Source organism: Mastomys coucha, unplaced genomic scaffold, assembly GCF_008632895.1.
Source record: "Mastomys coucha isolate ucsf_1 unplaced genomic scaffold, UCSF_Mcou_1 pScaffold23, whole genome shotgun sequence".
Classification (NCBI taxonomy): Eukaryota; Metazoa; Chordata; class Mammalia; order Rodentia; family Muridae; genus Mastomys; species Mastomys coucha.
In genome coordinates, this window is record NW_022196906.1 from 46,719,266 (window position 1) to 46,746,845 (window position 27,580).

A 27,580-nucleotide genomic window follows, 5' to 3' on the forward strand; every position below is an offset into this window, starting at 1 on the left:
TGAATGAGTTTCACATATTTTTCCAACTGCTAAAATAGGTACCAGATAGGATATGAAATGTGGTAGGAACCACATCCTTTGCAACTACTACATTTATGCATAAAGGTTCCACATGGCAACTTAAAATATGCAAAGAGATCTACTATGTTCCAAACTTTGTTCAGAGAGCATACAGGAAAACATGCTTTGTGAATTACTTTTGAAGAATCTGCCTCTTGGTTAATCTACCTGGAAGGTCTCAGACATGAACTAGACTCCTCGGGAGTGTCAAGCAAACAGCTTACTGGGTGAAAATTTGAACCAAGTGGTTTTTGTAACTTAAAAATACACACACACACACACACACACACACACACACACACAAATTACTTTAGTTCAAAGTCAAATAACCCAAAATATATTTCCTTCCTGTTTTACATGAGTATTTGTGTAGAACTGTATATATGTGCAGGAGAGTACAGATGTGTGTGTACATTCGTATGTGTGTGCACATTCATATGTGTATGTACATTCATGTATGTGTGTGTACACTCATGTAAGTGTGTACATCCATATGCATATGTGTATATGGAGCAGAGAGACGAGATGATGCACAGGTCAGAGGTCACCCTTAGCTGTTATTTCTCAGAAGCTGGTAAGGTTTTACAACGGGACCCAAGGGCTTGCCAATCAGGGTAGACTAGCTGGCCACTGATTCCCAGGAATGAACTAAGTCTCTGCCTAACCAGTGCTCAGATTACAGATACGCACCACCATACCCAAATTCCTATGTGCTCCTCAAGCTTGTGTGGCAGGCACCTTACAAACTAAGCTGTCTTCCCAGCCTCCTATTTCATCTCTTTATACCTCAACAGTTCCCTGATAAAGTCTCAGAACCAATCTGACATAAGAACATCAAGATTTTTTTCATTCTATATTGTCCTTAGAAGTTTTTACATTCAACAAATACCTACTGTGTAGCTACTGTGTGGCACAAATTATGCTGTAAGAGATCATAGGGAAGTCTCTAAACTTAAGTATTTACATTCTAGTCATACATACTTATAATCTGTTTATCTGTCCAAATACAAAGAATTTCTTCATTCCTTAAGTTTTCAATTAAATTTCTCATAAAGCATAACTTATATCAAAGAATAGAAAACATTAACTAAGCTAATGGAGGCAGATGGATAAAAATAGATGGACTGACAGATGCCAAATAATTTATAAAATCTTTGTGACCAATAGTTTTTGTTTTTGTTTTCATTTTTTGTTTTTTGTTTTTTTGATTATGGGGGCTCGGGATTGTGACCAGAAACCCAGTAACATATGTTTCTTTGAAGTGCTGTGGATTGTGGATCTGCTATTCATGAGACAGAAAACTGGAAATACTTTTACCATGCACAGAAGGATATGCCTAGACCAAGTGTTATTGAAATTTAGAACCAGATAAAATTTTTGGTTATAAAAGGCTGTCTTGTGCACTTTAGGGTATTATAATAAGCAGACTTCTAAAGATGATTCCCCAAGGTTAAATCCAATGGTTACTCAGGAAAAACAAAACAAAACAAAACAAAACAAAAAACAATCTAGGTACTGCTGTGAGAAAATTCCTGTAGGTATAATTAAAGAACTAAATATTTAACTGTAAGAAACAAATAATTCAGATAGGGCAAATCCAATCATATAAGCTTTTGCAAAGAAGGGATTTGTCCCTTGCTAACAACACTAGAATAAGTCAGTGATTCAAGGCATGTGGATATTCAATTTTTCTCTTTTTTATTTACAAAATGTAGAGAGCCAGAAGCAAGCTCATATGGGTATGGCTTAAGTGAAGGCAAAGCCTGTGGGAAACAGTCATAAAGAAGTGGGGACTTATCACATCTTCAAAAAACTGAATTCTGTCCTGCCAACAACCTGGAAAACATGAGACAGATTCTTCCCCAGAGTCTCTAGGTAAGAGCCCATCCGGCTGACACCTAGATTCTGTGCTTCTGTGCCATAAGACCCTAAGCAGAGAGCTTAATGTAGATTGACTTCCGCCATTCTGTCCGACTCCTGATTGAGAGAACCAAGAAATAACAAGTAGGTGTTGGTCTTGCTGTTAAGTCAAATAATTGCTTAGACAGCGAGAGGAAGCTGCTGCAGACATTACCCCACTGGTCTACCCACTAAATCCCTTTCTATGGTGTAACAGCCTAAGATAGGTTTAGCCATTGCTAAATGTTAATGGAAGGGGGCACAAAGTCACCCCTGGTTGAAAACCACTAGTCTAGACATACATTTTGCCCCTATAAAGTTTCTATAGTTGTCTAATGCAAGAAATTGATATCTCAAGCTCAAGATCTACCCATATGTCATTAAGATTTTATTTACTGTTTTCAACAAATTGAGTTTAACTAAGATAGACTCTAACATGGAACTAGAAAACAGACATCCACCATAAAAAGAAAATTCATCTGGAACAAAAAGGTAAAAAAAAAAGTTAAGTCTCAGAATCAATACAAAAGGGTTTGGAGAACAAATAATTCTAATATAAATTATTTACAGCCATTAAAAATGAAAGTTTATGCTAAAAAGGGAGATGTGAGCTTCCAAGGTTTGAATGTAGCTTTAGACCTTGAACATTCCCTGCTCTTCTTTTAATATGGTGCTGGTGATTAAAGTCAGGACCTGTGCATGCTACATGAGCTCTTTAATACTAGGCTATAGTCTTATACCCAGTAAAATATTTTCTGGATTATGAAAGAGCATATCAAAAGAGAAATACTTGCTTTGGGTCACAGATATTGTGGCTGTTATACAATGGACTACTGACAAACACAGTGATATTATGTGACTTCCTCTACATTGTAGGCAGTCAGGGGAATTCCTTCTGCTGAGTTCTTTTTTATACAGTAAATATCCCTGCATTTAGAACCAAGAAGTAAATCCCAATGGTCCCGTTGTTTACAATATTATCAAGTAGAGCTTGGTATTACTGTACCTCCAAATAATTATGTCATAGAGCTATTTTCTCATCTATTGGATGAAAATTTGACAAGCATGATGATTTGGGGCGTAACTTTTATCTCAAAGATAGGTCTTTGTTTTAAAACTACAAATATAATATCTAATAATTTTAATAGCTTCAAATTGGGGCTATTTTAAACAGAATTCTTAGAGCATGTATTGAAATAATATTTGTTTTTTTCTCTATTCCTTTAAACTTGTCACTCACCCATAAATTTCTAGGTAAACTCCTGAATCTCTGGATTGAATGCAGTAAAGAAAGAAAGGTGATGGAGTCAAAAACCTTGACCAAGCTTGGCTTTGTCCCATGAAGCCTTTCTTCTTCTGTACCTGAAAGATGCTTGGCTTGAATCTAGATGGACAATTTCCTCATTGGCTAGTTCATATTGACTCATTTGCTCAATTGTCACAAGCAGTGACTATTCCTTCACTGTATAGGAATCTACTATTTTCTTTCACTTCTTGCTATTTCATCCTATGAGAAAACTCTAAGAATGAACATTCCACAACCATCAAAGAAATCTGTTTCCACCTGAGAGGAAACAGAACAGGGTATACACACACCACCTTCTTCTCATTTCCTACAGGTCTTCACTTTCCAAGGTTTGAAGAACTCCCTGGAGCAGAGGATACATAAGCCCCACAGCCTTTCATAGTACATTAATTGGAGGTGATGGAAGAACATTCTCAGATCAAAGATCCTCTCATCTCTCTGAGTCTTCACTGTTGGACCAACACTCTAAAAGCCTGCATTTGGGTATGTTCTCTGTGATTCTGTCAGGCTGTATTAGTCAAGTCTTATTACTCCTTTGTTAATGATATCTTTTTGTCTTAGAACAGATAATGTATTTTCCAAAGAATCCAACTTGTGTTTTGATTCTAGATATTGTGCTGGAATCTATAAGGGGATTATGAATAAATCTTAAAAGCAGGTAGTGCTTGATAAGATGCCTGTCTTAGGGAGGATGCCTCGTATTATCTACAAGACTCTGCCATGCTATTGTTGTGGACAGATATCTGAGTTTGGTGGGCACCACCAGGATTTCCAAATTCTTCCACCCAGGAGCAATAAATTGATGTGGACACAAATATAATGGTAGAAGCAGAGTCTGGTCTTGCAATTCTAGACTGAAGACATGTTTTAGTTGATAAAATGTTTGCAAGACAAATATGAGCAGCTGAGTTTGATCTATAGCTCCCATATTTTTTTTAAAAAAAAGGCAGACATAATGGTATGGACTACTAGACTCAGCACCTGGGAGGTGGAGAGTGGTGGATGCCTAAGGTTCACTGGCCAGCCCACCTAGCCTGCTTGGCAAGCTCCAGGCCAGTGAGAGCCTTGTCTCAAAACAAAACAAAATAAAAACAAACAAACAAACAAAAAGCAACACAGAGGGACTGTCAACCACTTCTCAGGAACAGCACCAAGATTGACCTTTGGCTTCTACAAGTACCCTCAAATACACATGCACACACACACATCTGCACTCACACAAACACACAAATAAAAGAAGAGAGTTCTACAAGTATCTTCAAATGCACATGCACACACACACATCTGCACTCACACAAACACACAAATAAAAGAAGAGAGTTTTAAAAAAAAAAGCCTGCACCTCCAAGAGGCAGAAGTGGAGCAAAGCTAGGGAGGGAAGGGTAGAGAGTTCAATGTTCTCCACACACAGCCAGTCCACTGGGACCTTTACATGTCCTTTGTTTAGGGCATATTTTGTGTGTGTCTGTGTGTGTGTGCACATGCAAGTGCATGCACACAATTACAGGCCAGCCTCCATGGATACTCTTTCTTCAGCTAAAATGTTTTTTTTTTTCATGTGGTGATTTTTCTTTTATTTCCACATTACTCTCCTGCTACACTGTAAGGATGAGTAGCGAACAATTTTAGGGGCCCAGAGGGTTAGGACAATCTGCAAGTTCAAAGTTCACATTTGAGTCAAATGTTTCCATGTCAGGCCTCAGGGCTGTGCTCTTTATCAAAAAATAAACTATCTTACCTTTAACTTAAAAGCCACTCCAGGGTTGAGAATGAAGTTTTTGCAGCTTGTCCCTTCTCATAGTCTCATACAGACAGTGAACACAGATAGTCCAGCTGATACAAACAGTGGACACAGATCATCCAGCTGATACAAATAGTGGACATAGATAATCCAGCTGATATAGACAGTGGACACAGATCATCCATCTGATACAAATAGTTGACACAGATAGTCCAGCTGACTTTGCCCTCCTCTACAGGGACCATATTCTCTATGAATGCCATTGGAGCACTTCTAGGAGTCACACTGAGCTGTTAGTTGGTGGTTAGCTGAAAACAAACTTAAGCCTAACAACAATATTGACCAATGGTTGATCCCACAGTCTTCATAATTATCACCTCTACCATACTGCCAGTAATATTGCAAAGCCCTCTACTTTAGTACAATTCCTCAGCAATGGGAGCATTCATATTTGAGATAGTCAGGGTGCCAGGCAGTACTATCATGTCTCTTGACATCATTGAGATAGGATCTTTTTGTCATCTGATTGACAAGACTCAATAAGCGTATTCTTAGGCTCTCTTCTGGTGTCTCTGTCTTAGTTTGGGTTCTCCTAGATCATGAGGCAAGAGTTCGGATGGCAGCAGTGTATTTAGAAGTTGTACTGAATCTCACTCCTAGAGTGGGAAAGTGGTATAGGAAAGGATGAAATAGCCATGAAAAGAAATAGTACTAAGCCAGCTACCAATGGAGTTTTTTAAATGATGCTGACCGCACACCTCGGGATCACTCTAGCTTGGAATCAAGGAAGTTGTGGCATTTATAGGTGTAGAAAATACTTCAGACTCTCATCTCTTCCATTGAAATTTATGACTGGCTGCTCCAATTCCTTAGCATTTCTAGCCACTTCCCCAGTAAGTACAAGGGTCTTCTCCTATCCTAAAAATCCATAGGAACAGAAATACTTTTAATTATAAATCAATAGGATTGCAATGAAATGAAAGGTTCTGAGGTGAAGCAATTACATCTGCCATAAGCACTTCTATGTGGCCCACATACGTGAAAAGAAAGACACTCTTGTATCTTAGCCTGAATGACCTTGGAGAATGCAGACTAATTTGATTGTATCACCATCCCATGTTGCCACCAAAGCAATCTGTCATTTGTCCTCTAGATTTCCTGCATAAGAATTAGACAGAACCCAATTTCCCACCAATAGCCACAGCAGTGACTACATCAAACTCTGCAAATCCACCCCCATTAGACCTCCAACAAAGAAGTGGTGAAGATAAAAACACAACCAGATCCTAGGCCATCATTCCCCAGTCTTTGTATCTCTTACCATTATGGGCTCCTTTTCTATCTCTAATATAGGTGAGACACCTAGATCATAAAAGCAGCTGTTGAACATTTCTGTTATGTTTAAGCATGTGGAAGCAGGAGGACTAGTCTCCCATGCTCCTTGGCACTTAGGGTCTTTCAGTTCTATACTTTGGAAGAAATAAAGACAAGGAAAATTCTAGTTAATATCCTCTTATAGTATCAATTAAAACCACCTAGACCGACACTTCTCTGAGAGCAGCACCTTCAAAGCTAAGAGAATGTGGGAAATTTTTCCACAAAGGGAAACACTGAAGGAGGGGATCACTGGAAACAGATACTTAAAGGACACCAAGCGCTCTACAGCTGCTCCCCTTCAGCTTTTGCAACAGCTCTACAATCTTAAGTTATTTTATTCCAAGTATGAAGGAAATGGGCTTGGAGATTTTCCCAGTGCATATACTGGTAATTGGATGAATCTAGACAAATCTTTCTCTGCCTAGCTCCAAACCCAGGATTGGTCCAGTTAGACCAAGGATAAGAATCCCAAACTTCAAAAGAAGTTTGTTACTAGGTATTGGAGAGATAGATTAAATGTGTGATGTATATTGAAAACAGCTAACAGGTGAGTGTATCCCAGTGCTAATCATAAAAAGGATAAAACTATGGCCATGAGCTGAGTTGGGCTAATCATCCTGTGTTTTGCTAATTTAGAGCAGTATGATGGGTGTGAAGCAAGAAAATTCATATGTAGACTCTAACTCAGTCACTGCTAATTCTGAAAACTTGGATGAATCATGTAAACTCTTTGAGCCTTGGCTCTAATTGTAAAGTTGTTTCTAATTATAAGGGGCTAGTATCAGTGCTGGTCAAGAAAAGAGTCAGCTTTGGCCTGGCTTTGATGCTGAAGGGGCAGAAGATGCTATGTGGAAGGGGAGAGCCTGTAGCATGCTTAAAGCTAATGGAGGAGTAAAATAGGAAACATGGGTTATTTTTTTCCCTAATATTACCTGATACCAATTTTGGAAAGAATTATTCTCAAGTAGGTTTCTGATCATAACTTAAAGAGAAAATAAACCAAAACCAAAAAGAAAAAAGGATATACATTTTAATTAATATTCTAAATCATTGTTTGGGGAATCACAGGCTATATGATGTTGAGATTGTGTCAATTTATAAAGATCTTTATAGTGTAATAGTTTCATCCTTGAGAGTTTGATCAGAAAATCCAAAGAGACTGAATTTGTGCTTTTTTTCAATAAGAGAATGAAGCAAGCTCAGAATTACTAGGGTAACATACTTCACACGAACACATCTTGCTCTCAGATTTACACTTTTCAACAAAGGCACTGAAACTTAATGTGCTGCTAATTCATTATTTAAATCAGGTATTATGCCAACAGGGCTGATTTGTTTCTTAGAGCGTTAACACAATTCAAAATTATCTGCACATCTGTCATTCTTTATTAACAACAAAAAGTTACCATAAAATTCACCACATCTAGAAAAAATTAACTCATTAGAAGCAAAACCAACCAACGAGGACTTAAGAGTCTTAATGTCCTTCCCAGGCTCCCAGCAGGGACCACTTCACAATATCAGGCTGTTTGCCATCTTCAGCTTCAGCAATGGGAGAGAACAAGAGGGAAAAGAGGAAGCATTGAAGAAGTGGGGGGAGGGGGGTAGATGGGGAAGGAGAATAGGAGGGATGCTGTGGATCTGGTATGAATTTGAAAATTACTGCTCCACGAAGTTCCTGCATTAGGGATTTGGTCCTAGCCAATGGCTCTATGAAAAGGCAGTTGGGTGATGAAGGCACTGACTGCATCAGTGGATTGATCCATTAATGGATTCATAGCGGAGTTAGGTGATTCATAGCTGATTCACAGTTTGTTAGGTGATGGTCCCCACTAGAGGAAATTATCACTGAAGACTTCTCACTGAAGGTTGTACTGTAGCCTGGGAGTCTAGCTACGATTATTATCATGGAGAAGGGTGGCAGAAGAAATCACCCTTTAGACCAAGTTAGAGCATCAGGTATTGGGGAGCCGGGTACATTTGGAAGACAGATTCCTGGCCATACAAAGAACAGACCAAACTGGCCAGCATAGAGTTCTGGGATGTTACTGTGAGCCACTAGGTACAATCTCTGAGAAGTTATGCAATCTCTGCAATGCTAGTACAGGTCAGACAAATAAGGGCAACCCATGTTGATCAAAGTTCAGCCTGGCCATAGGGCGACTGGAACTATTTGATGACAGGTTATAGGAAGTAAACAAACAAAATTCCTAAAGACTTCCTAGCAAAGAAAATGGAATGGTGGTAATTCCAAAGCTGTTTGTGGAGGATACTGCCTAAAACTTGCTCACACAAGAAACTTTCCTTTCGAATCAGGGTAATCAACTGTCTTATAAAAATTCCAGAGAATGGCTCGTGGTCAATTGTACAACATCCCTGTCAGGCCTGAGTCTGAGAGACCTATTTTAACTCAACGAAAGACCAAACTTCCAAATAAATAGTTCAGAATAAGTAATTGAATTGGGTGAGATTTGAGATTGAATTCTATTAACTCCTAGGTCAAGGTTACAGTCCCATGATTTTAAACCCAAGTAATGACCTTATAGGGCCTAAATAACATTAGAGTCCTAAGCTTTGGTGAGAACTTAAAGCCTAAAGAACTGTGGCACTATATTTCTCTCAGAACAGAAGCCTTCAGGATCAAGATGGCTTAGGTGCCTGAAAAATGAATGACTTTTCAAAGGCCAGAAAGCCAATGAAGAACAAGGGTACCACTCAGGAGAGAAGACACTGCACCTTCAGAGGTCATCAAGGAATTAGGTACCCTGAGCTCAGTCCTCATTCTCTAACACAAAATCAGAATCACACTCAACCCACCAGTATCTGTGATGGCTACAGTTATGTTTTAAGTTTAAATTACTGTGCTTAAGATATATAAAAAATCATGCCTCTAATCTGTAAGCCCCACTTGCCCAAGGGCAAATAACCCCCTAAAATGCTGGCTACTATTGCTCATGTAAGATAACAAGCCATGTGTTTTCACTCCTGTAAAGCACATAATGTGCTTGATCACACGTAGGTGGAAGGTACATAGGCAGGAACTATGCATGCATTTGGAAGTAGCTAAGTAATTGCAAAGGCATATATGAATCTAATCAGATTTACACTGCTTGATCATGACATCTCTCAGGCATTGCTGGAAGTCAGGATGTATTTTTGTCCTTGATTGGACAAAGGAGGAAGTACTTAGCCTGTAGGTTTTGCCTTTAGCAAATTAGCACTGGACTAACATAATTCAGAGCCATTTTTCTGCAAATCCCAAGTATTGACTTGTCCAGTGTCTATCATCTTGGCTGACAGGTAATTAATAAAGCTTGCTTAAAGTTTGGCTCAAAAAAAAAAAAGAGGTAATGGTTTTATTCTTGCCTGGTGGAATTGACATATCCTGTCCCTAGTTAAACAAACCCATAATGGTAAGACCAGAGAATATAAATCACAAGGATGGGGTGTGGAGCCAGAGTGTGGCATTCAAGAATGAGCAGACATCACAGTAAAGGATGAAGCATGCTGGACCTAAGACCAGTCTTCCCGGACATTGGCTTCCAGGATAAATCTTCATTGCCTGCCCCAACTGTAAGTGGCAGCCCATCGGCACCAAAGATAAGGATACTGCTGAAGGTTACTACCACTAAGTAATTGCAAAGACACATGTGAATCTGATCACATTTACACTGACTGACCATACCATCTCTCAGGCATTGCTTGTACCAATGCACAAAAGCCTAACACAACCTCACTGAAGAGTTTCGTCATTAAGCAGCAAGTCTGCATGCCCTGTCATTCCACATCTTTACATCCCTTTGACCTGACACCATGACACACATGCAGTATGGTCTTAGGGAACACCAGGGTGCTACAGACAAACCACAAGCTTGGAATCTGACACACCTGGGTTTACAATATGTCTCTGCTGCCAAATGTGCACTTATGGGCATGTATGTTTCTAACTCTGACAGACAACCTCTGATTGTCCCTCTGTAACACAAAACCATTGAAACATCCTGGAAATTCTGTGATCTGGGTTCAGAGAGGAGTCAAAGATCAAACTGAAGAAGCTTCCAGGAGGAGATGAGGAAATGCTTATTTTTTATTTCTACCTCCTTCTCTGTGTCTCCTTAGACTGCACTGTGCCCTTCAAGAAGCCAGATGCTCTCTCCACTAGGGTGTGACACTTTTAAAAATAGCATACATCTTCAGTGATGGCTATGTGATCTATATAAAATAAGGTACCTTCTGCCAAGTAAATAAATAGAGGAACGCATGTGCTCATTCTATTCCAATTTAATCTGTCTGAGAGCCTGGAAGTCTCCATGAGGTAAGTACAGTTTCCTCTCTGCCCTTGGTGCAGTGTTCCCATTGAATTCCTCTCAGTTCCTCCTGCTGACGTCATGTTGGTGGCTCCCAAATAGGTTGAAAGTTGTGGAGGGCAAAGATTAGTGCAATCGAATAACCACTAAATTCTTATTTACTTCGGATGTTCTGGGTAACTTACTGTTCAGTCTAATAAGGAGCCAACACAGATGCCTGCATTAACTATTTTCAGAGAATCAAGTTCATCAAAACACACTGCCAATGTGAGACGCAATGAGATGCGAGGTGAGGTGACCTGAGAGCTGCCTTGGAAACTGTTAGGGACCTGTACAGGGCCACCACCAGTGTCAGTGCCTGTCCCTGAGCCGAGTTGTGCCCTCATATGCCCTGGCCATGTACTCTTTCATGCTTATTTGTTATTTCCCCTTTCATTAAGATTTAGAAAAATAAAACATTTGTTCTGGCTTTTCCTCTAGGATATTTTATACATACACTATGCTCAGGGGGTTATGCATGAACATGTCCATCCAGGTCAGACTCTCAAGTCCTCCAACTCCACATGGGTAGATCAGCTGCTCTGGAACCAAGTGCTGCCTTGATATCCAGATAGCTTATTGTTTTTCTTCTGTTATTTTAAGGCAAATGGGCATGCACTGCCAACTGTTTAGAAAATGCACCCAGGAGGAAAGGAGCAGTGCCTACTGGTAACACTTTGAGAGGTTATTCTGGGCATAAAGAAAAAGCATACTACAAAAATAGCCTCATGATCTCTAAAGTCCAGTGGGAGCTACTGTTTGATCTTTGGAGAGTATATCACGGTCATCTTTTTATGTTAATACTTTTCTTCCACATAGATTTAAGTGACTGCAAAAAGGCTAAGGTATCAGACACCCTACTTTATTCTGAAATTAAGTAACACTCTTAAGGGGGGCTGCATTCTATAACTAAGTGTTCACTTCTCTCCAGGTCTGTTTCTGTGGGATTAATTATTGAGAATTAATTGAAAGACCAAGGTAATTTATTTAAAGAAAATAACTTAAGTACTGTCGTGCTGTCCTCAAAAGATTGAACCCAAAATATACTGCTGTTTATGGGTTTGTTCCCAGGAAGATTGCTAAATCCTTGGCTTCTGGGGCTGTGTCCCAGTCATCTGTATATTCAAAGCCTATTTTGGTATGTTAAGTCACTAAGCAGATGAGTGGCCTGAGAAGCGTTTGATTGCTTTAGTGCATACAAGTTTAATTCAAGTTAGTAATATCTTCCCAAAATTTAGAGTTGTCTGCCAAAATGAGACTTTTGGGTTAATATGACATTCTGTGATTTCATAGCTCTCTCCTGAAAGTGAATAGCCTTCACTTTCTAGAGAAGTGTTCTAGAGGTATTGCCTCTATATGCTTTATAATGGATAATCACACTGATGCAATGTACAGGCCTATCACATATAATTAGGATGGTATAGAAATACATGAAGGTATGCCCAGTGTTCTGTGAGAATTGGGTTAGGTGATGCAATGAGTGATGGTTCTCAGATAACCAGAAATCTGGTTTTTTTATCTGGGAAAAAAGTCTCTTCACACTCATAGGATTTTCTCTCTTATTGGTATCAGAAAATAGCAAGTATAATTGTCATGAAATTCAGTTTCCTTGGTTATTTTGCCCTGAGCAACGAGAAAGCTTATCACGGGCTGCTCTAGGAACAGTTCAGACACTTCCAAATTATCCAGTGTAGAATAGTGCCTGCTGGTTTCTCTTTACCCAAACCTCCTGGTTTACTGGTGACAGACAAATGGATACACACTCTTCTGGCTACCTGAGTAGCAATCATGCCTATTTCTGAGTACTTCTTTCTGTCTGCTCTCTGTATGTGGACAGCCATGAGCATGGCTGACATTCACAGAGTGGCTTATTTCTAGTCACCACTCAATTTGTTTCCTTATTAGCAAGCTGGTGGTTGTTTATTTGAGAATCTTCAGTGTGATGTTGAAACTGCTAGGGTAGGGGCAGATGCAAGGCTGTATCCATGATCTTGGTGCACTGGACACACTGAAGGAGAAAACACAGACCTCTAACATCTCTAACAGTCTGAACATGATTCTTGAGATGATTCCTGATTAATAAACTGGACTTGCTGGGCAGGTGGGATAGTGCGTCAGGGGAAGAGCATGGAGTAAATGGGATTTTAGCAGAGATACAGTACTACAGCATGCGCTTGTGTTGCAGAGTAGGGGCTTATCTCAGATCAGTAGCTTTCCTCCTGCTCGCCCCTTCCCAAACCTCTCTGTCCCATCTCACAAAGGGACAGCCAGGAGAAAAGTTCCCATCCTTGACAATAGTTCTTGAAATGTTCCTGCTGCTCTCCTAGTACAGTGAACTCTGTGTCCCTGCTTCATCCTGGGAGGACCTGCTGCAAAGGGTGAACTACCACTGATTCACCCTCAGCAGCAACACAAAATGTTTAGGTCAAAAGTGTAGCTACAGTTCTCTACTTTAGAACAGTGTCTGTCAATTGTAGTTCTTTGTCCAAGCTTTGAAGCCAGATTTCCAAATTTGGTACACATTGAATTAGTATATCTACCAATATATCTGTCTGTCTATCACCCAGCTAATCTATAATTATCTATCACCTACTTGTCTGTCTGTCTGCCTGTCTATGTATGTATGTATGTATGTATGTATGTATGTATGTATGTATGCAGGTATGCATGTCTATCATCTATCTATTATCTATCATGTTTACTATCTGTCAATCTGTCATCTGTTTGTCTATCTACATGTCTATCTATCTGCCCACCCATCCATATTTAAAACTTTCTACCGACCCCAAAATAAGCATTCTTTCTCCTGCCCCAAAACATTCTCTTCTCCTATGCCATAAATGAGTGCTACCTGATTCTAGGGAATATAAACACTACCCAAAGACCTTGTTAAAATACAGATTCCCCAGATTCCCTCAGACCCACGAGTCCACAAGGATAAGAGTGTGTAACCCAACATGTTTCTTAGGGATCCATTTCTTTGTTGTAAAACATTTGGAGGGATGATTCGCACAGAGTATATGTCCTAGGTGACCTCAAGGAACTTATCAAATGCTTCTGTAGATTTCTGACTCCAGCCCCCTATCTTCATGGATTTCTTTTAAAAAGAAGTCCACTGGCATCATCTGCTCTTTCTATAGATCTCCTTCCTTCTACCATTAATGCAACAATCTCACAGAGAAGCTTTTTCTCTAGACTCCTCTCAGTACCTTGCCTCTTTGACTTCTGCAGCTAACATCCTTTCTAGTGATATCCACAAAGGAAGTGATCTTGCTTTAGATTATCTCCTAAATTCTGTTTTTTGTCCTAAGAAGTTTATCAAGATTGTTTTTCTGAGAGTTCATCAATAAGCTGGTGATTACTGCTCTTAACTTGACATGCTGAATTGAGGATCTTACCCTCTGTACTCATGGCAAAGTATCAGTATTTTACTTTAGAACTCTGATTTCTTCTTGATGCTCATTTTAACTCTTCTCTAATGTTGTTAAAATATCAGTTCACCTTTTACTTATTGTTATATACAAATGTGTCACCATATGGAAATGCACAGCAAAATATATAGCACTATTGTCTGCAGGTTTGCTTTCCATAAATTTTAATGAGCTTTACATAAAATAATTGTCTTGCTTTTTGTTTGAAATATTTTCAATATGTCCACTTTGCTATATATAAATCTGTTTTGTTTCTTTTGGCTTGATGATATTTTTACAGAAATGCCGCAGTATGCACAAAGTAACGGCATATATTTTTATTTCTTTAAATCATTTACCAAAAGGTGCTCTTAATAAACGTAATATGTATCCCTGTATTTCTTCTAAGAATGTTTCTCTCAGATATGATATGATCCTCAGACTTGGCTATTTATGCCTGGAGGCCTCTCCCTGCTTGCCTCAAATAACAATTAATAAGGGGTGGAGTTTCTAGAACAGTAACTTTGTTAACATCTGAGATGCTTCTTGATTACATTTGAGACATCATTCCAAGACTTTCCTATTCCAAGTGAATTTCACTTACTGACAGAACACTTGTCAACTGGAAAGCCCACAGGAATCTGAGGGATGTTTTCCTTTTTATGCAAAGATATGTCATTAGAATATGGCAGGAGATTGTGGAGTCTACTTGTTACTCTGACCAGTATAGACATTTTAGCAATGTCCATCCTTCTAGTCCATGAATGTCTCCCTAAGTACTTTAATTTATTTCAATGATGTTTATGATTTTCAGGATATAAGTCTTTTTCTTCTCCATTATGTTTATTCCTAAGTATTTCTTGTTTTTGACAGTTTCAGCAGTGACACCTCTTTCTTCAACTCATCTTTTGAATGGTTTCATCTTATTGTATAAAGATGAAACTATTTTGTGTGTTGACTTTTACATTGTGCAACTTTCCTGAACTCATGAGTTCTGGCAGATTTAAGACAGAGTATTTAAAGTTTCTTGCATAGCTTATCAATGGCAGTTAGACTTCTGGGTCAGACTGTTGTTTGGAATTTATTCTTTTTGTGTGTATTTGTTTTGAGGCAAGTTCTCATGTGTCCCAGGCTTACCTCAGACTCACTATGTAGCCAAGGATGACCTAAACTTCTGCTATGCACAACACTCACCTCCCAACTACAAGGTGTGCTATCATACCCAGTTTATATGGTGCCAGAGACTAGACCTAGGACATAGTACATGCTAAGCAAACACTCTGGCAACTGGGATCCATGTATGTTTTATATTTATTTTCTTGCCTAATTACTGTGGACAAGACTTCTAGTCCTGGGTTGAAAAGAAGTAACAAAAGTGAATACCCTTGCTTGTTCCTTATTTCAGAAAAAAAGTTTTCAGTTTTTAATATGTTGCAATACATTTTTTGTGTCTATAAAGGTGTCTGAATTTTTGTTTTTTTGTTTTTACTTTTTTAAAAAAAGTACTTTTTTAAAAAAATAAAAAGTAAAAACTTTTATTTATTTACTTATTTATTTATTTTTACACTCCAGATTTTATCTTCCCACCCCCAAGTCTACCCTCCAAGTGTTCCACATCCCACACCTCCTCTCCATGCCACTGTTGTCAGAAGGATATTCCCACCCCAGGCCCCAACCCAACCAGGCCTCTAAACTCCCTGGGTCCTCTAGTCACTTGAGTGTTAGGTGCAACCCCTCCAACTGAACCCAGACCCAGCAGTCCTCTACTCAAAACTCTGACCCATTGTTGTTCCTGTCTGAAAGAACTGCAGGGATGGAAATGAAGAGGAACCTGAGGAAAATAAGGTCCAGCGACAGGCCCATAGTGGAATCCTGCTCAAGGGGAAGCCCCAAGGCCTGACACTATTACTGAGGCTATGGAGTGCTCACAAAAAAAAAAAAATTGGACCTACCATGATAGCTCTCTGAAAGACTCAACAGCAGCTGAAAGAGTCAGATGCAGATATTTGCCTCTAACCAAGGAAGGGAAGCAGCTGATCCTTGTTGTTGAATTGGGGAGGGGCTAGAAGAGGCTGAGGAAGAGGGCTGCCCAGTGGGAGAACCGGCAGTCTCTATTGGCCTGGCGCCCCGAGATCTCTCAGACTGGACCACCAGCCAGGCAGCATACATCAGCTGATATGAGACTCTGAGTTTTATTTTTCATTCCATTAATTCACTTTACCACAGTGATTGATTGCATGTGTGAGTTATCTTTGTATCCTTGGATGAACCCCAATTCACTGCGGTGTATGTTCCTTTTAATGTGAGATTGAACTTAGTTCATGGAGGACATTTGCCTCTGTATTATTCAGGGTTGTTGGCCTTTAATTTTTCTGGCAATAGGATTGGGGTAATGCTGGCTCATACAATAAGTCTAGAAGAGTTTGATATCAACTCCCCTTTAAATATTTTATAGAAGTCATCAGTGAGGCACCAAGTTCTAGGCTTTTCTTTGATGGAATACTTTTTTATTACTGACTGGGGCATCTCACTTGTTATCGACCTGGTCAGGTTTCCTGTTTCATCCAGTTTTGGAAGGTTGCATTTACACAGGAATGTATCCACTTCTGTGCCATCCTAGGTGTGGATGTACAATTTTTTCATGGTAATCTTTTGGTATCTTTTGTATGTTCTTAATATCAAGTAAAATGTCTTCTTTTTGAATTCTTATTTCAGCTGAGTTCTCTGAGTTTTTTTCCTTAGTTTAGTTAAAAGCTGCTGGTTTTGTTTATTTTTCCAATCTCAACACTTAGTTTAAATAGTCTTTTCTATAGCTCTGTTCATGTCTTGTTCATGGATTTCTGCTCACCTTTCAATATTATCCTGACTTTGATTTGTTTCTTTACTTGCTCTAGTTCCCTCACGTATAACATCAGCCTGCTTTTCTTCATGTGGGCTTTATTTAGACTAGAAGATTACTTCTAACGATTGCTCTAGCTACACTCCTTAGGTTTGGGAATTTTGTGCTTCCATTTTCTTTTACCTCATAGCATCTTAAATTTTGAATCGCTGGTTCTTTGAATCTTTGGTTGCTCAAAAAAAAAAAAAAAAAAGTGTTCTACAATGTGTGCCTTGTCCAGTTCCCCTGTCACTGATATCTAATTTTGTGCCATTGTGGTCAGAAAAGATGTTTGATATAATTTAATGATCTAAAACTTGTTAGGACTTGTTTTGTGACCTAATAAACATACTCCACATAGACTTAAGAAGAATGTTTCTGATGATCTAAATGGAATACAGAGTACTCTGCTTATGTCTCTTTGGGCTAAAGTTTACATCTAACATCTAATGTTTCCTTAATGATTTTCTGTTTCACCCTTCCATTGTTAAAAACAGAGCATAAGAGACTCCTACTGACATTTCATGATCTATTTTTCTCCTAATTCCTCCATCAGCATTTACTTTATTCATTGGTTGCTCTGATGTTGAGTACATAGACACTCACACATACACACAATTGTTTTATATTTATAATAAAGTACCCTGCTAGTCTTCTTTGTCTCTGGTGGCAGTTCCTGACTCACTGTCCATTTTGCTGATAGAATTCTGGCTCTTACAGAGCTGTGCTTTGTCACCATTTGTGAAACCTATCTTTCCCCAATCCTTATTTCCAGCCTGTGTCTCTAAATAAAAAGTGTGTTTCTTTTGACAGCAAATAGTTGGATCTTATATTTTTATGTGCCCTGCTATCCTTTTCTTTGATTGGAAAGTTTAACTCGTTGATGCTCAAAGTCATCTTGATAGGAATTGGCAAGTTGTTCTTATTTCATTGTTCCCTCTCTGTCTGTCTCTGTCTCTGTCTCTGTCTCTCTCTCTCTGTCTCTCTCTGTCTCTGCCTCTTCCTCTCTGTCTCTGTCATTGTCTTTCTCTGTCTCTCTCCCCCCCCCCTCTCTCTCTCTCTGTGTATGTGTGTGTGTGTGTCACAGTTCTCTTGTTCTACTTTTCAGCTCCTGCTGGCTTCCTGTGTGAGTCACTCAGTTATTGCAATGAAATGTTTTGATTCCTTTATCTTTCTAGCTCATCGTTGTTTTAATTTACACTTCCCCCATTAGCAGCGAGATGAAAGATCTTCATATAACTCACAGGAGATGCAGGCACTGATCCTACCCATCTCTGAGTCCCACAGACTGGCAGCATTTGATGCTGCTGAGCAGACCTGAGAAGCTGACTGAGGAAAGCCTTGCTTTGCCCTCCTGCTGAGGCTAGCCATCTTTACCCAATGTTACTCAACAAAAAACATTTTACTAAAAGAAGTGCAAGAGAGAAAATGCATTTAACTCTATTAAATTTCAAGAAGAGAGAAAGATGTAAATGTATTTAAACCAGTATAAAGTTGAGGTCTTGAGAAAAAGATGGATAGAATAAGCTTCTCACACAGCTGTCTTTCTACCACACCATTTGTACTATCCCTTTAGGCTAAAGCCCCAAAGAATGAATTCTGCTCTACTTTTATTTTGTGGCATATGTAAATCCAATACTAAACTCTATCAGTAGGTTGGGGAAATACTCATAGAATAAAAGTCTTGGTTAAGACCTGAATAAAAGGCTTGATTAAGGCCTGAAGTTGGAAAAATAAAATAAACAAACAAAAAAAAAACAAAGAACAGCATGGAGGTGGGATGTTTTGAGAACATAGAGAGGCTCTGAGAGGTCCTGCTTGTACCCTTAGACATTCCAAGAGATCTGAGTTCAAAGACCAAAGAACAGGTACCTTTCCAGTGTCACAAAACAGGCATAATAATATATAAAACTTCAATTTTTATCAAATAAAGGAATCTCAGTTGTTAACATTCCTTAGTGAAATAGGAATGTTACATGATCTTTTGAGTATTTCCTGCCTGGAGCTTGTCCCAGAACACTAGGGGAAAAGATGGGGTGGAATCAAGGAGGAGAAAGGTCTGTTCTTCCTTGCAGATGCATCAGGGTCTCCTACCTGGGATTAAAGAGAAGCAAGAGAGAAATCTAATATTAAAAGAGCACTCCGAATCAGTGACATTTAGGGAAGTGATTAGGCAGTGACATTAAACAAGTTCCAAGGCCATTTCCAGGTTATTTCTGTGGGCACCTGTGTTTCTCAGGAAACTGTCGTTGAAGTAGGCGAAAGAGGCTGTTCCTAATTAAAACCCAAGGGTGCCTGCAATGGAAAGTTCACCAAAGACCTGTTTGTTCCTTTCTCGCAGCATGTCTACTCTTTGTTTTTTGTGTTCCGATTTTTAAAGACTTCTTTGGTACCTTAAGGAGCATAATAAAGAAAAAATATTTGAGCAAAACAAGAGAATGTCTAGAAAGGCGTAGGCTGTCGAAGGTGTACCACCTGCCTCTACCACCAGGCTTCTCAAAGGGAAAGCCATGCTTTCCACTGGGGTGTGTACATAAAGTTAGTTTCTAGTCTCATGAGTTTATCAAGTACCTCTTTGTCAATTCCAACAGCTCGCCATAAGAGGAAGCATACTTGTCAGACACTGCTGGCATATTACTATTAGTGCTTAATAGTCATACCCGATTAATAAAACTGAGCACGTGCACCCTTCATTCATGGTCATCGCTGCCTTCTTGTATCTGCTTGTATGAGTTGGCCTGTCAACTCATGTCTCACGCCTCTCTAACCTTCTTCCTTGTGGGATCCTGGATATATCCTTGCTTCTCATAGATTTCCTGTTGTATTACTTACTAATAAGAGAACTTCAACTTTCAACCGATAGCTTTCAAGATTGCCCCAAGCCTTCAAATCCAGTTGGAATAGATGTGAAAAGTTTCTCACTATGTCCAGGCTACACTGGTAATCATCAATTCATCCCATGATTCACTGGACATCCACATGACAACACCTCACTGCAAAAGAAGCTAGATGTGACCTTGCTGTGGGTGACACAAGGGGAAATAGATATGGCAAACAGGTAGCCAGATTACATTATTTTTCTCTTTAAATTTCGATTTACCTTACCTATTGATTTATACTTTCCACTACCCATGTTGTGTGATTCAGCAAAATTCCACCATTTGCAATAACTTGCCACAAATTAAATCTAATTCTGAATGGTCAGGTTCCATACCTGGATTCATCTTTGTCAAATGGCACTTATAACATACAAGGAGGATTCATCACACTTCCCTATGGGAAGAGGTGAAAGGAGAAGAGGGGTAAGAGTGAGGCAACTGGGCCTGCCAGCTCATCGTGGCATCTGATAAGAACTGTTCAAATGTCTCAACTGTCTAGTGGTCAACCAGCAGCTAAGAACTCATGCACATGACAGCTGATGTGAGGAGCAGAGAGAGCTCAGCCAGTGTTTATGTTATTAACTCATGCTTGTGTTTCATCTCCAGTTATGGAGTACCTTCAGAATAAGAGTGTTGTCTACAGCTTCTGCCAGAACCTTCTGACTCACGCACTTTTGACTGTGAGTGATGAAAGGCAAGGGCAAGGCCTCCTGCTTCTTACCATTGTATAATTAACCAGGACCACATCTTCCCCATTTAATTGAAAATAGATTTTTTCTCATATAATATATCTTCATTATGTTTTCCTTTCTCTCTACTGCTACCAGTTCTACCTACCTCTCCTCCCATCAGGATCTACCCCCTTTCTTCCTCCCATCTAGATCCACCCCCTTTTTCTTCTTCTCATCAGGATTCATGCCCCTCCTTTCTTCCTCCCATCAGGATCCACCCCTTTTCTGTCTCTCATTAGAAAACAAACAGGCATCTAAGGGATAATAATAATGTTAAAATAAAACAAAAACTAACATATTGGAATAAGACAATACAAACAGATAGAAGGAAAAGACCCATGAAAGGGCAAAGAAACAGATACAGAGGCAGAGACCCACTCATTTGCACACTAAGAAATCCTGCACACAATTTTGCACACAAAATTAGAAGCCATAATACGTACAAGAAGGACCTGTAGGGAGGAAAGGAGGGAGAGAGGGAGGTAGGGAAAAACAGAGACAGAGACAGAATAAAAGTTTAAAAAAATGGAAAAATACAAAATAAAACAGACGTTTTAAAACAGAACCTCCAAAGATGTGGTTGAATTCATTTTCAGATGTCCATCTACTATTGGGCTTGTGGCCGGTCCTTAATAATAGTTTGTTTCTTCAGTGATACCCTCTTTGGGGAAAGTAAATTTTCATTAACAAATGGTTATCAAAGGAGCCGGCTTCTGGGTTAGGGATGGAGCATGCATCTAGTTCTCCTTTCAGCTCTAGGACCCTGTCTGGTGCAGCTCTATGCATGCTGCTGTAGTCTCTGTGAGTTTATGTGTGCTTCTATCATATCAACTTACAGGGAATTCTGTTCTTTGTGTTCTCCATACCCTATGACTCTTACAGTCTTCTTCTTACAGTCTACCCTCTTTTCTGCAGGTTCCATGGAATTTAATGGACACATTCTGTTTAGGGCTGAGCATTCCAAGGTCTCTCACTTTCTTCATATTGTATGGCTGTGTGTCTCTCTATTTGTTCCAATCTGCTGCTGCAGGAGGAAGCTTCTCTGATGATGGCTGAGCAAGGCACTCATCTATGAGTATAGCAGAACATCATTAGGAATCATTTTATTGCTGTCTTCTCTTAGTAGAATAGTGGTATTTGGTTTTCCCCTAGGTCCCTCGGCTAGCTAGTTTCAGGTTCTTGGTCTTCTTCCAAGCAGTGTCAGGTCCAGGTTCTATCTCATGAATTTAGCCTTAAGTCAAATCAGATATTGGTTGGTTATTCTCAGAATCTTTGTGCTACCATTAAACTACCATATTGTTCAAGCAGGACACTACTGTAGATCAAAGGGTTTGAAGCTATGGTAATGTGTAGAGTATGCTCCTGTAAAGCTCTATGTAGTTACCAGCTCAACTTCTCCATGTTCAATGAATTGCATGGGTGTTGTCTTCAACTATATTCTTGGCAACAGCCTGAATTTTTTAGTGGTTCCTATGAAACCTCTTTGGCCAACAACCCAGTTAGTTATAGTCCACTCCTAGTACTGGAAGCTTGATTTGGTGACAAGAGATGGCTAGTAGGAACTCTGTTTCCCCCATTATTTGGTGATTTCATTTAGATCATTTTCATATACATACAAAGTATACTACTAACACAATATTAAGTATCCATATGTGTGTGCTTATATATGTATACTTAACTACTATGTTATATTTCCATACTAATCTTCAAATGGCCCTCGATTTTAGCTGTGTCCCCCATATTCCCTCCATCACATTCTTCTTCGCTCTCCCTCTCCACTTGATCCTCCCATTCCATTCCCTTCCCTCTTCCCTGTCTATCCATAGCCATCTATTTTATTTCCCCTTCCAAGGGAGATCTATCTGTACTTTCCTAGGTATACCTCTAGGTATACCTAACCTCTATGGTTCTATTGATTGTAGCTTCATTGCCATTGACTTAGCAGCTAATATCCACATAGAAGTGAGTACATAGCATAGTTGCCTTTCTGGGTTACCTTATTCAAGATGATTTTTTCTTCATTTACCTATGAAATTCATATTTTCATTTTTAAATAGCATTCCATTTTGTAAATGCACCATGTTTTCCTTATCAATTCATCTGTTGAGAGACATCTAGATTGTTTCTGATTTGTGGTTATTATGAATAGAACAGCAATGGTTGAACAAGGTTCTTTGTAGTAGGATGAAGTATCTTCAGATATATATCTAAAGTGATATTCCAGAGTTGTATTGCTGGATCTTGAGGCAGATCAATTCCATCTTACTAAGCAACTGCCATACTGATTTCCATAGTGGTTGTACAAGTTTACAAAGTCACTATGAATGAATGAGACAGAACCACGTTTTTAAAAGTCTTACAGTTTCTGGGCTAATATCCACATTTTAGTGAGTACTGAAGGAGTAGAGGGGGTCTGCAACCCCATTGGAAGAACAACATAGGCTGGCCTGACCACCCAGTTCTCCCAAAGTTTAGACCACCAACCAAGGAGTATACCTGGAGGGATTCATGTCTCCAGATACAAATATAGCAGAAGATGGCCTTGCCTGACAGCAACAGGAGGGGAGGCCCTTGGTCCTGGAGTGGTTTAATGCCCCAGCATAGGAATATGCTAGAGTGGTAGAGTTGAGTGGGAGAGTGTGGGTGGGTTGAGGAGCATTCTCAAACAGGTTAAAGGGGGAGGGGGAGGATGGATGTGGGATGGGGGGGCTTGGTGAAGGGGTAACCGGGAAGTGGGATGTTATGGGATGGGAGGTTGGTGGAGTGGGTAACTGAGAAGTGGGATGTAGAGATTAAAATTTTTAAAATAAAAGTATAATTATAAAAAATTAATAAAAATGTTTTAACATTTTTATTGTAAATTACTAAAAATTGTTCAACAACCACTGGGTAATTCCACCCTGTCTGAATTCAGTGTCATTCTTATGATAAGATTGGGATTTAGGCAAAAGCCACTCTTCACATTAAGGACATCTTCTTCCAACTGAATTCTGGGAATTCTTAATATGGTTCTGCTTAAATTTGGGACAAAGAAATACTTCTGTGGGGACAGTAGTTGCCTGGTGCAATGTAGAATATAGAGAAATATTCCAGGCTTTTGACCCCTGGAAGTGGAAGTAGTTAGGTTTCTTTAAGATATCAGTACTATGTCCTCTACCCTACCATAACAATAAACAAAATGTCTTCAGTATCGTCTAGTTGTCAAATGCCTGGCGAAGGAAGAGAAAGTGTCCTCACTGAAAACCATTGAGCTAGATGGAGATTAAGTTTGGTCCTCTCTAGAGTAGGAAATTCCAAAGTTATAGATTTCATTAGCTTATTACAAAAATAAATATTTATGGGCCCATATATACCTATACATATAGTTCTTAATTAATTGTATGATGAATGGTTTGTCATGTTGAGTAAAAATTGAGTGCATGCAAGATATAATCATGGAAATTGGAAGTGCCCATAGGAAGTAGACATTCATATGAGTCAGGAATGGGAGAATGGATGGGTTAGCTATGCATTTCAATATTCACCAAGTACATTTTACATAAAATATGCATTGTTGAACATATTCCATAGTTATTCCCTAAGTACATTATTAGCAGTATATACCACTTTTAAATAACTTCCTGAAGGTGAGTGTCTCAGATACATGAACTGAGGTTCTGTGTGGCTACAAAATGTATTCAAGGTTACAAAGAAATCAAGTGGCAGACTTAGCATTCAACTCAGATTTAACTTACCTTCAAACCTACGCCATGACTATAATGGCTTGGAGCGGAGAGTTCCCCAGGGAGCTTATCTTTCTCCATGTGAACAAAACCCTGGCAAGGATTTGTACAAGGTGATCAACAGTACAGCTGTAAGAGACGATCCTGATTGCAACACAGCCCATCAAAGGCACTGCAAGTTGGCATTATACTATTCAAACATTCTCCCAAGGAGATACTTGCAATCTGTGCCATAAAGAAGACAGAGTGAAAAAGAGAAAAGGATCTATTGTCATGACAACTAAGTGACAGCTCTGAGACTATGACCACATGTACCATACTTACTACAATTACTTCTACATAGGTGAAAATAGAGAACCAAAGTTTTGTCCTTGAATAGACTCAGATGACACCCAAGAAAATCTCTCAGGTGGGTCTCAATTTTTTTTTTGGTACTTTGGGTTTTGAAATCCAAATAAAAACACTACTACCTATTCTGCCATCTTGATTAACCATCTCTACACAGCTCTTTAAATGCCTACAAATTTGGAAATAACCACTCACTGGCTGCCTATTGCAAGCTAGCTGTGCTCTTGAACCAGATCATCCAAATCATCCCAGAACGACTCTCACAGCTTCTAATCCTATGGCTTCACTGGCTGTGGGTGTGCAGTAAGTGTGAGGGTATGAAGTGGGTTGCAAATGAGCAATAAGCCATGACATATGAACCACATATGGCACTGGAGATACAGACTAAAGAATAAAACCTCACCTTGCATCTATTAGAATGATCAAAATTCAGAACATTGATGCCCCACATAGGAGCAAAGGTACAGAGTAACAAGAACCCTCTCAGTTGCTTTCGCAATGTGGAATGACAGATACACTGGGTGACAGTTGGGTAGAATCCTAATAAACTAACCATATTTTTACTATACAATCTAAAAGATGCAGTCCTTGCTATTTCACCAAAAAGAGATAAAATATTAGGTTAACATAAAAACCTGCAGGTGGACTTCTATCACAGTTTTATTTTATCAGTAGATAACTAAACAAGCTAGTTCATCCAGGTGATTATCACTGCCTGGAGTAGTAGTAGAATATTACCTATCACTAAAAATAAATGAACTATTGAGCCTTGACAAAGCACATGGGAAACATAGATGTGTATTACTAAAGAAGAGAAGCCATGCTAAGAAGGCTGCATATTATCTAACTCCAGATACATGACATCCTAGAAGAATCAAAGCTATGAGCACAGTAAAGATATAAGGGGCCAGGTGCCATGGGGAAAGGGAGAGAAATGAGCAGAGAACACAAGGCTTTTAGGGCAATAAAATGGTATTATAATGGTGGGTAAGGACTATCTTAAATTTGTCAACACCCAGATTATACACAACACCAAGTGTGACTATGGCCTTTGAATGATATTTGTCAATGAAAGTTCATTAATCATAGCAAATATCCCATTTCAGGAGGAACTGTCCGTTACAGGAAAAATATGTTGCAGAAAGTGGCAGGACATATATGTAAAATCTATATAACGTCTACTTAAGTTTTTGGTGAATCTAGTGCAAATTAAAGATGTTACAATATGCACTGAAATTATATATATATATAATATATGTATATATATATATATATATATATATATATACACACACATTATATGGGAAACATAGATACACACACACACACACACATACATACCTGCGTTTGGGTATCTTTCAATCATTAATGAGCTGGGATGGAGATAAACAATGATAAATCAAATACAGTCCTACTCTTTTTTATGCTGTAAGGACCTCAAGGTAGAGATGATTATATTACTAGGTGGGGAAGTTATAACAAGAGAAGTGAACATTTCCACATCTAGAGAGTGATGTGCCAATATGCATTATCTTCACCAAATCCTCATTCTGCTTCCCACTTCCACAGTGGCAGAGTAACTTCTCTGCTCAGCCTCATTGTGGACTTGGCCACACACATCTTTCTTTCTTTCTATTTATTTATTTATTTATTTATTTATTTTCATCATTTTAAAAATTCTGTTTCATTTCTTTTTCTTCTTTTTAAAATTATTTTTCTTTTAATTTTTTATTATTAAACTAATAACATTTATTTCAAAATACAAAACTCAGTATTGACATTATTTAAGTCATCAAAAAAATTATAATAGTTAAATGCCTCTTAAATATACATGATATCTTCTGAATCTAAAAGTAATATGCACTCAACCAGTTTTTAAAATCTATTTGGAACACTAAACATGATAGAAGTAGAAAAAAATTCTCTTGTGAAGTACTCAATGAAAGAAATTTGTAACAAGTTCCTGATTAGACAGAAACTGTTCCATCTCCAAGGGAGAATACTCAGCATAACTGTGGAGTTGTAGAATGAATTGGGTAGTGTCCCTTCTGTTTCTATTTTGTGGAATAGTTTGAAGAGTATTGGTATTAGGTCTTCTTTGAAGGTCTGATAGAATCCTGCACTAAACCCACCTGATCCTGGGCCTTTTATTTGGTTAGAAGGCCTTTAATGACTGCTTCTACTTCTTTAGGGGTTATGGGACTACATAGATGGTTTATCTGATCCTGATTGAACTTTGGCATTTGTTATCTTTCTAGAAAATTGTCTATTTCATCCAGATTTTCCAGTTTTGTTGAATATAGGCTTTTATAGTAGGATCTGATGATTTTTTTAAAATTTCCTCAGTTTCTGTTGTTATCTCTCCCTTTTCATTTCTGCTTTTGTTAATTAGGATACTGTCTCTGTTCTCTCTGGCTACTCTGGCTAAGGGTTTGTCTATCTTGTTGATTTTCTCAAAGAACCAGCTCCTGGTTTTGTTGATTCTTTGTATGGTTCTTTGTGTGTCCACTTGGTTGGTTTCAGCCCTGAGTATGATTACTTCCTGCCATTTACTCCTTTTGGGTGTACTTGCTTCTTTTTGTTCTAGAGCTTTCAGATGTGCTGTTAAGCTGCTAATATATGCTCTTTTCAGTTTCTTTATGGAGGCACTCACAGTTATGAGTTTTTCTCTTAGCACTGCTTTCATTTTGTCCCATAAGTTTGGGTATGTTGTGCCTTCATTTTCATTAAATTCTAAAAAGTCTTTCATTTCTTTCTTTATTTCTTCTTTGACCAAGTAAATCATTGAGTAGGGCATGGTTCAGCTTCCATGTATATGTGGGTTTTCTGGGGGTTTTTTTTGTTTTGTTTTGTTTTTTGGTTTTGGTTTTTTTTTTTTTTTTT

The 27,580-nt window shown here is 38.7% G+C and overlaps 1 protein-coding gene across 1 annotated transcript in view; it reads left to right on the forward strand.

Moving 5' to 3' along the window:
- Positions 1 to 27,580, forward strand: part of LOC116073615 — a 36,470-nt gene that overhangs the window by 6,656 nt on the left and 2,234 nt on the right. The window contains exon 3 of the mRNA XM_031345693.1: positions 3,579 to 3,748. Within this exon, the coding sequence (XP_031201553.1) occupies positions 3,579 to 3,628 (50 nt within the window). The 3' untranslated portion in view covers positions 3,629 to 3,748. The remainder of the gene's footprint in view (positions 1 to 3,578; positions 3,749 to 27,580) is intronic.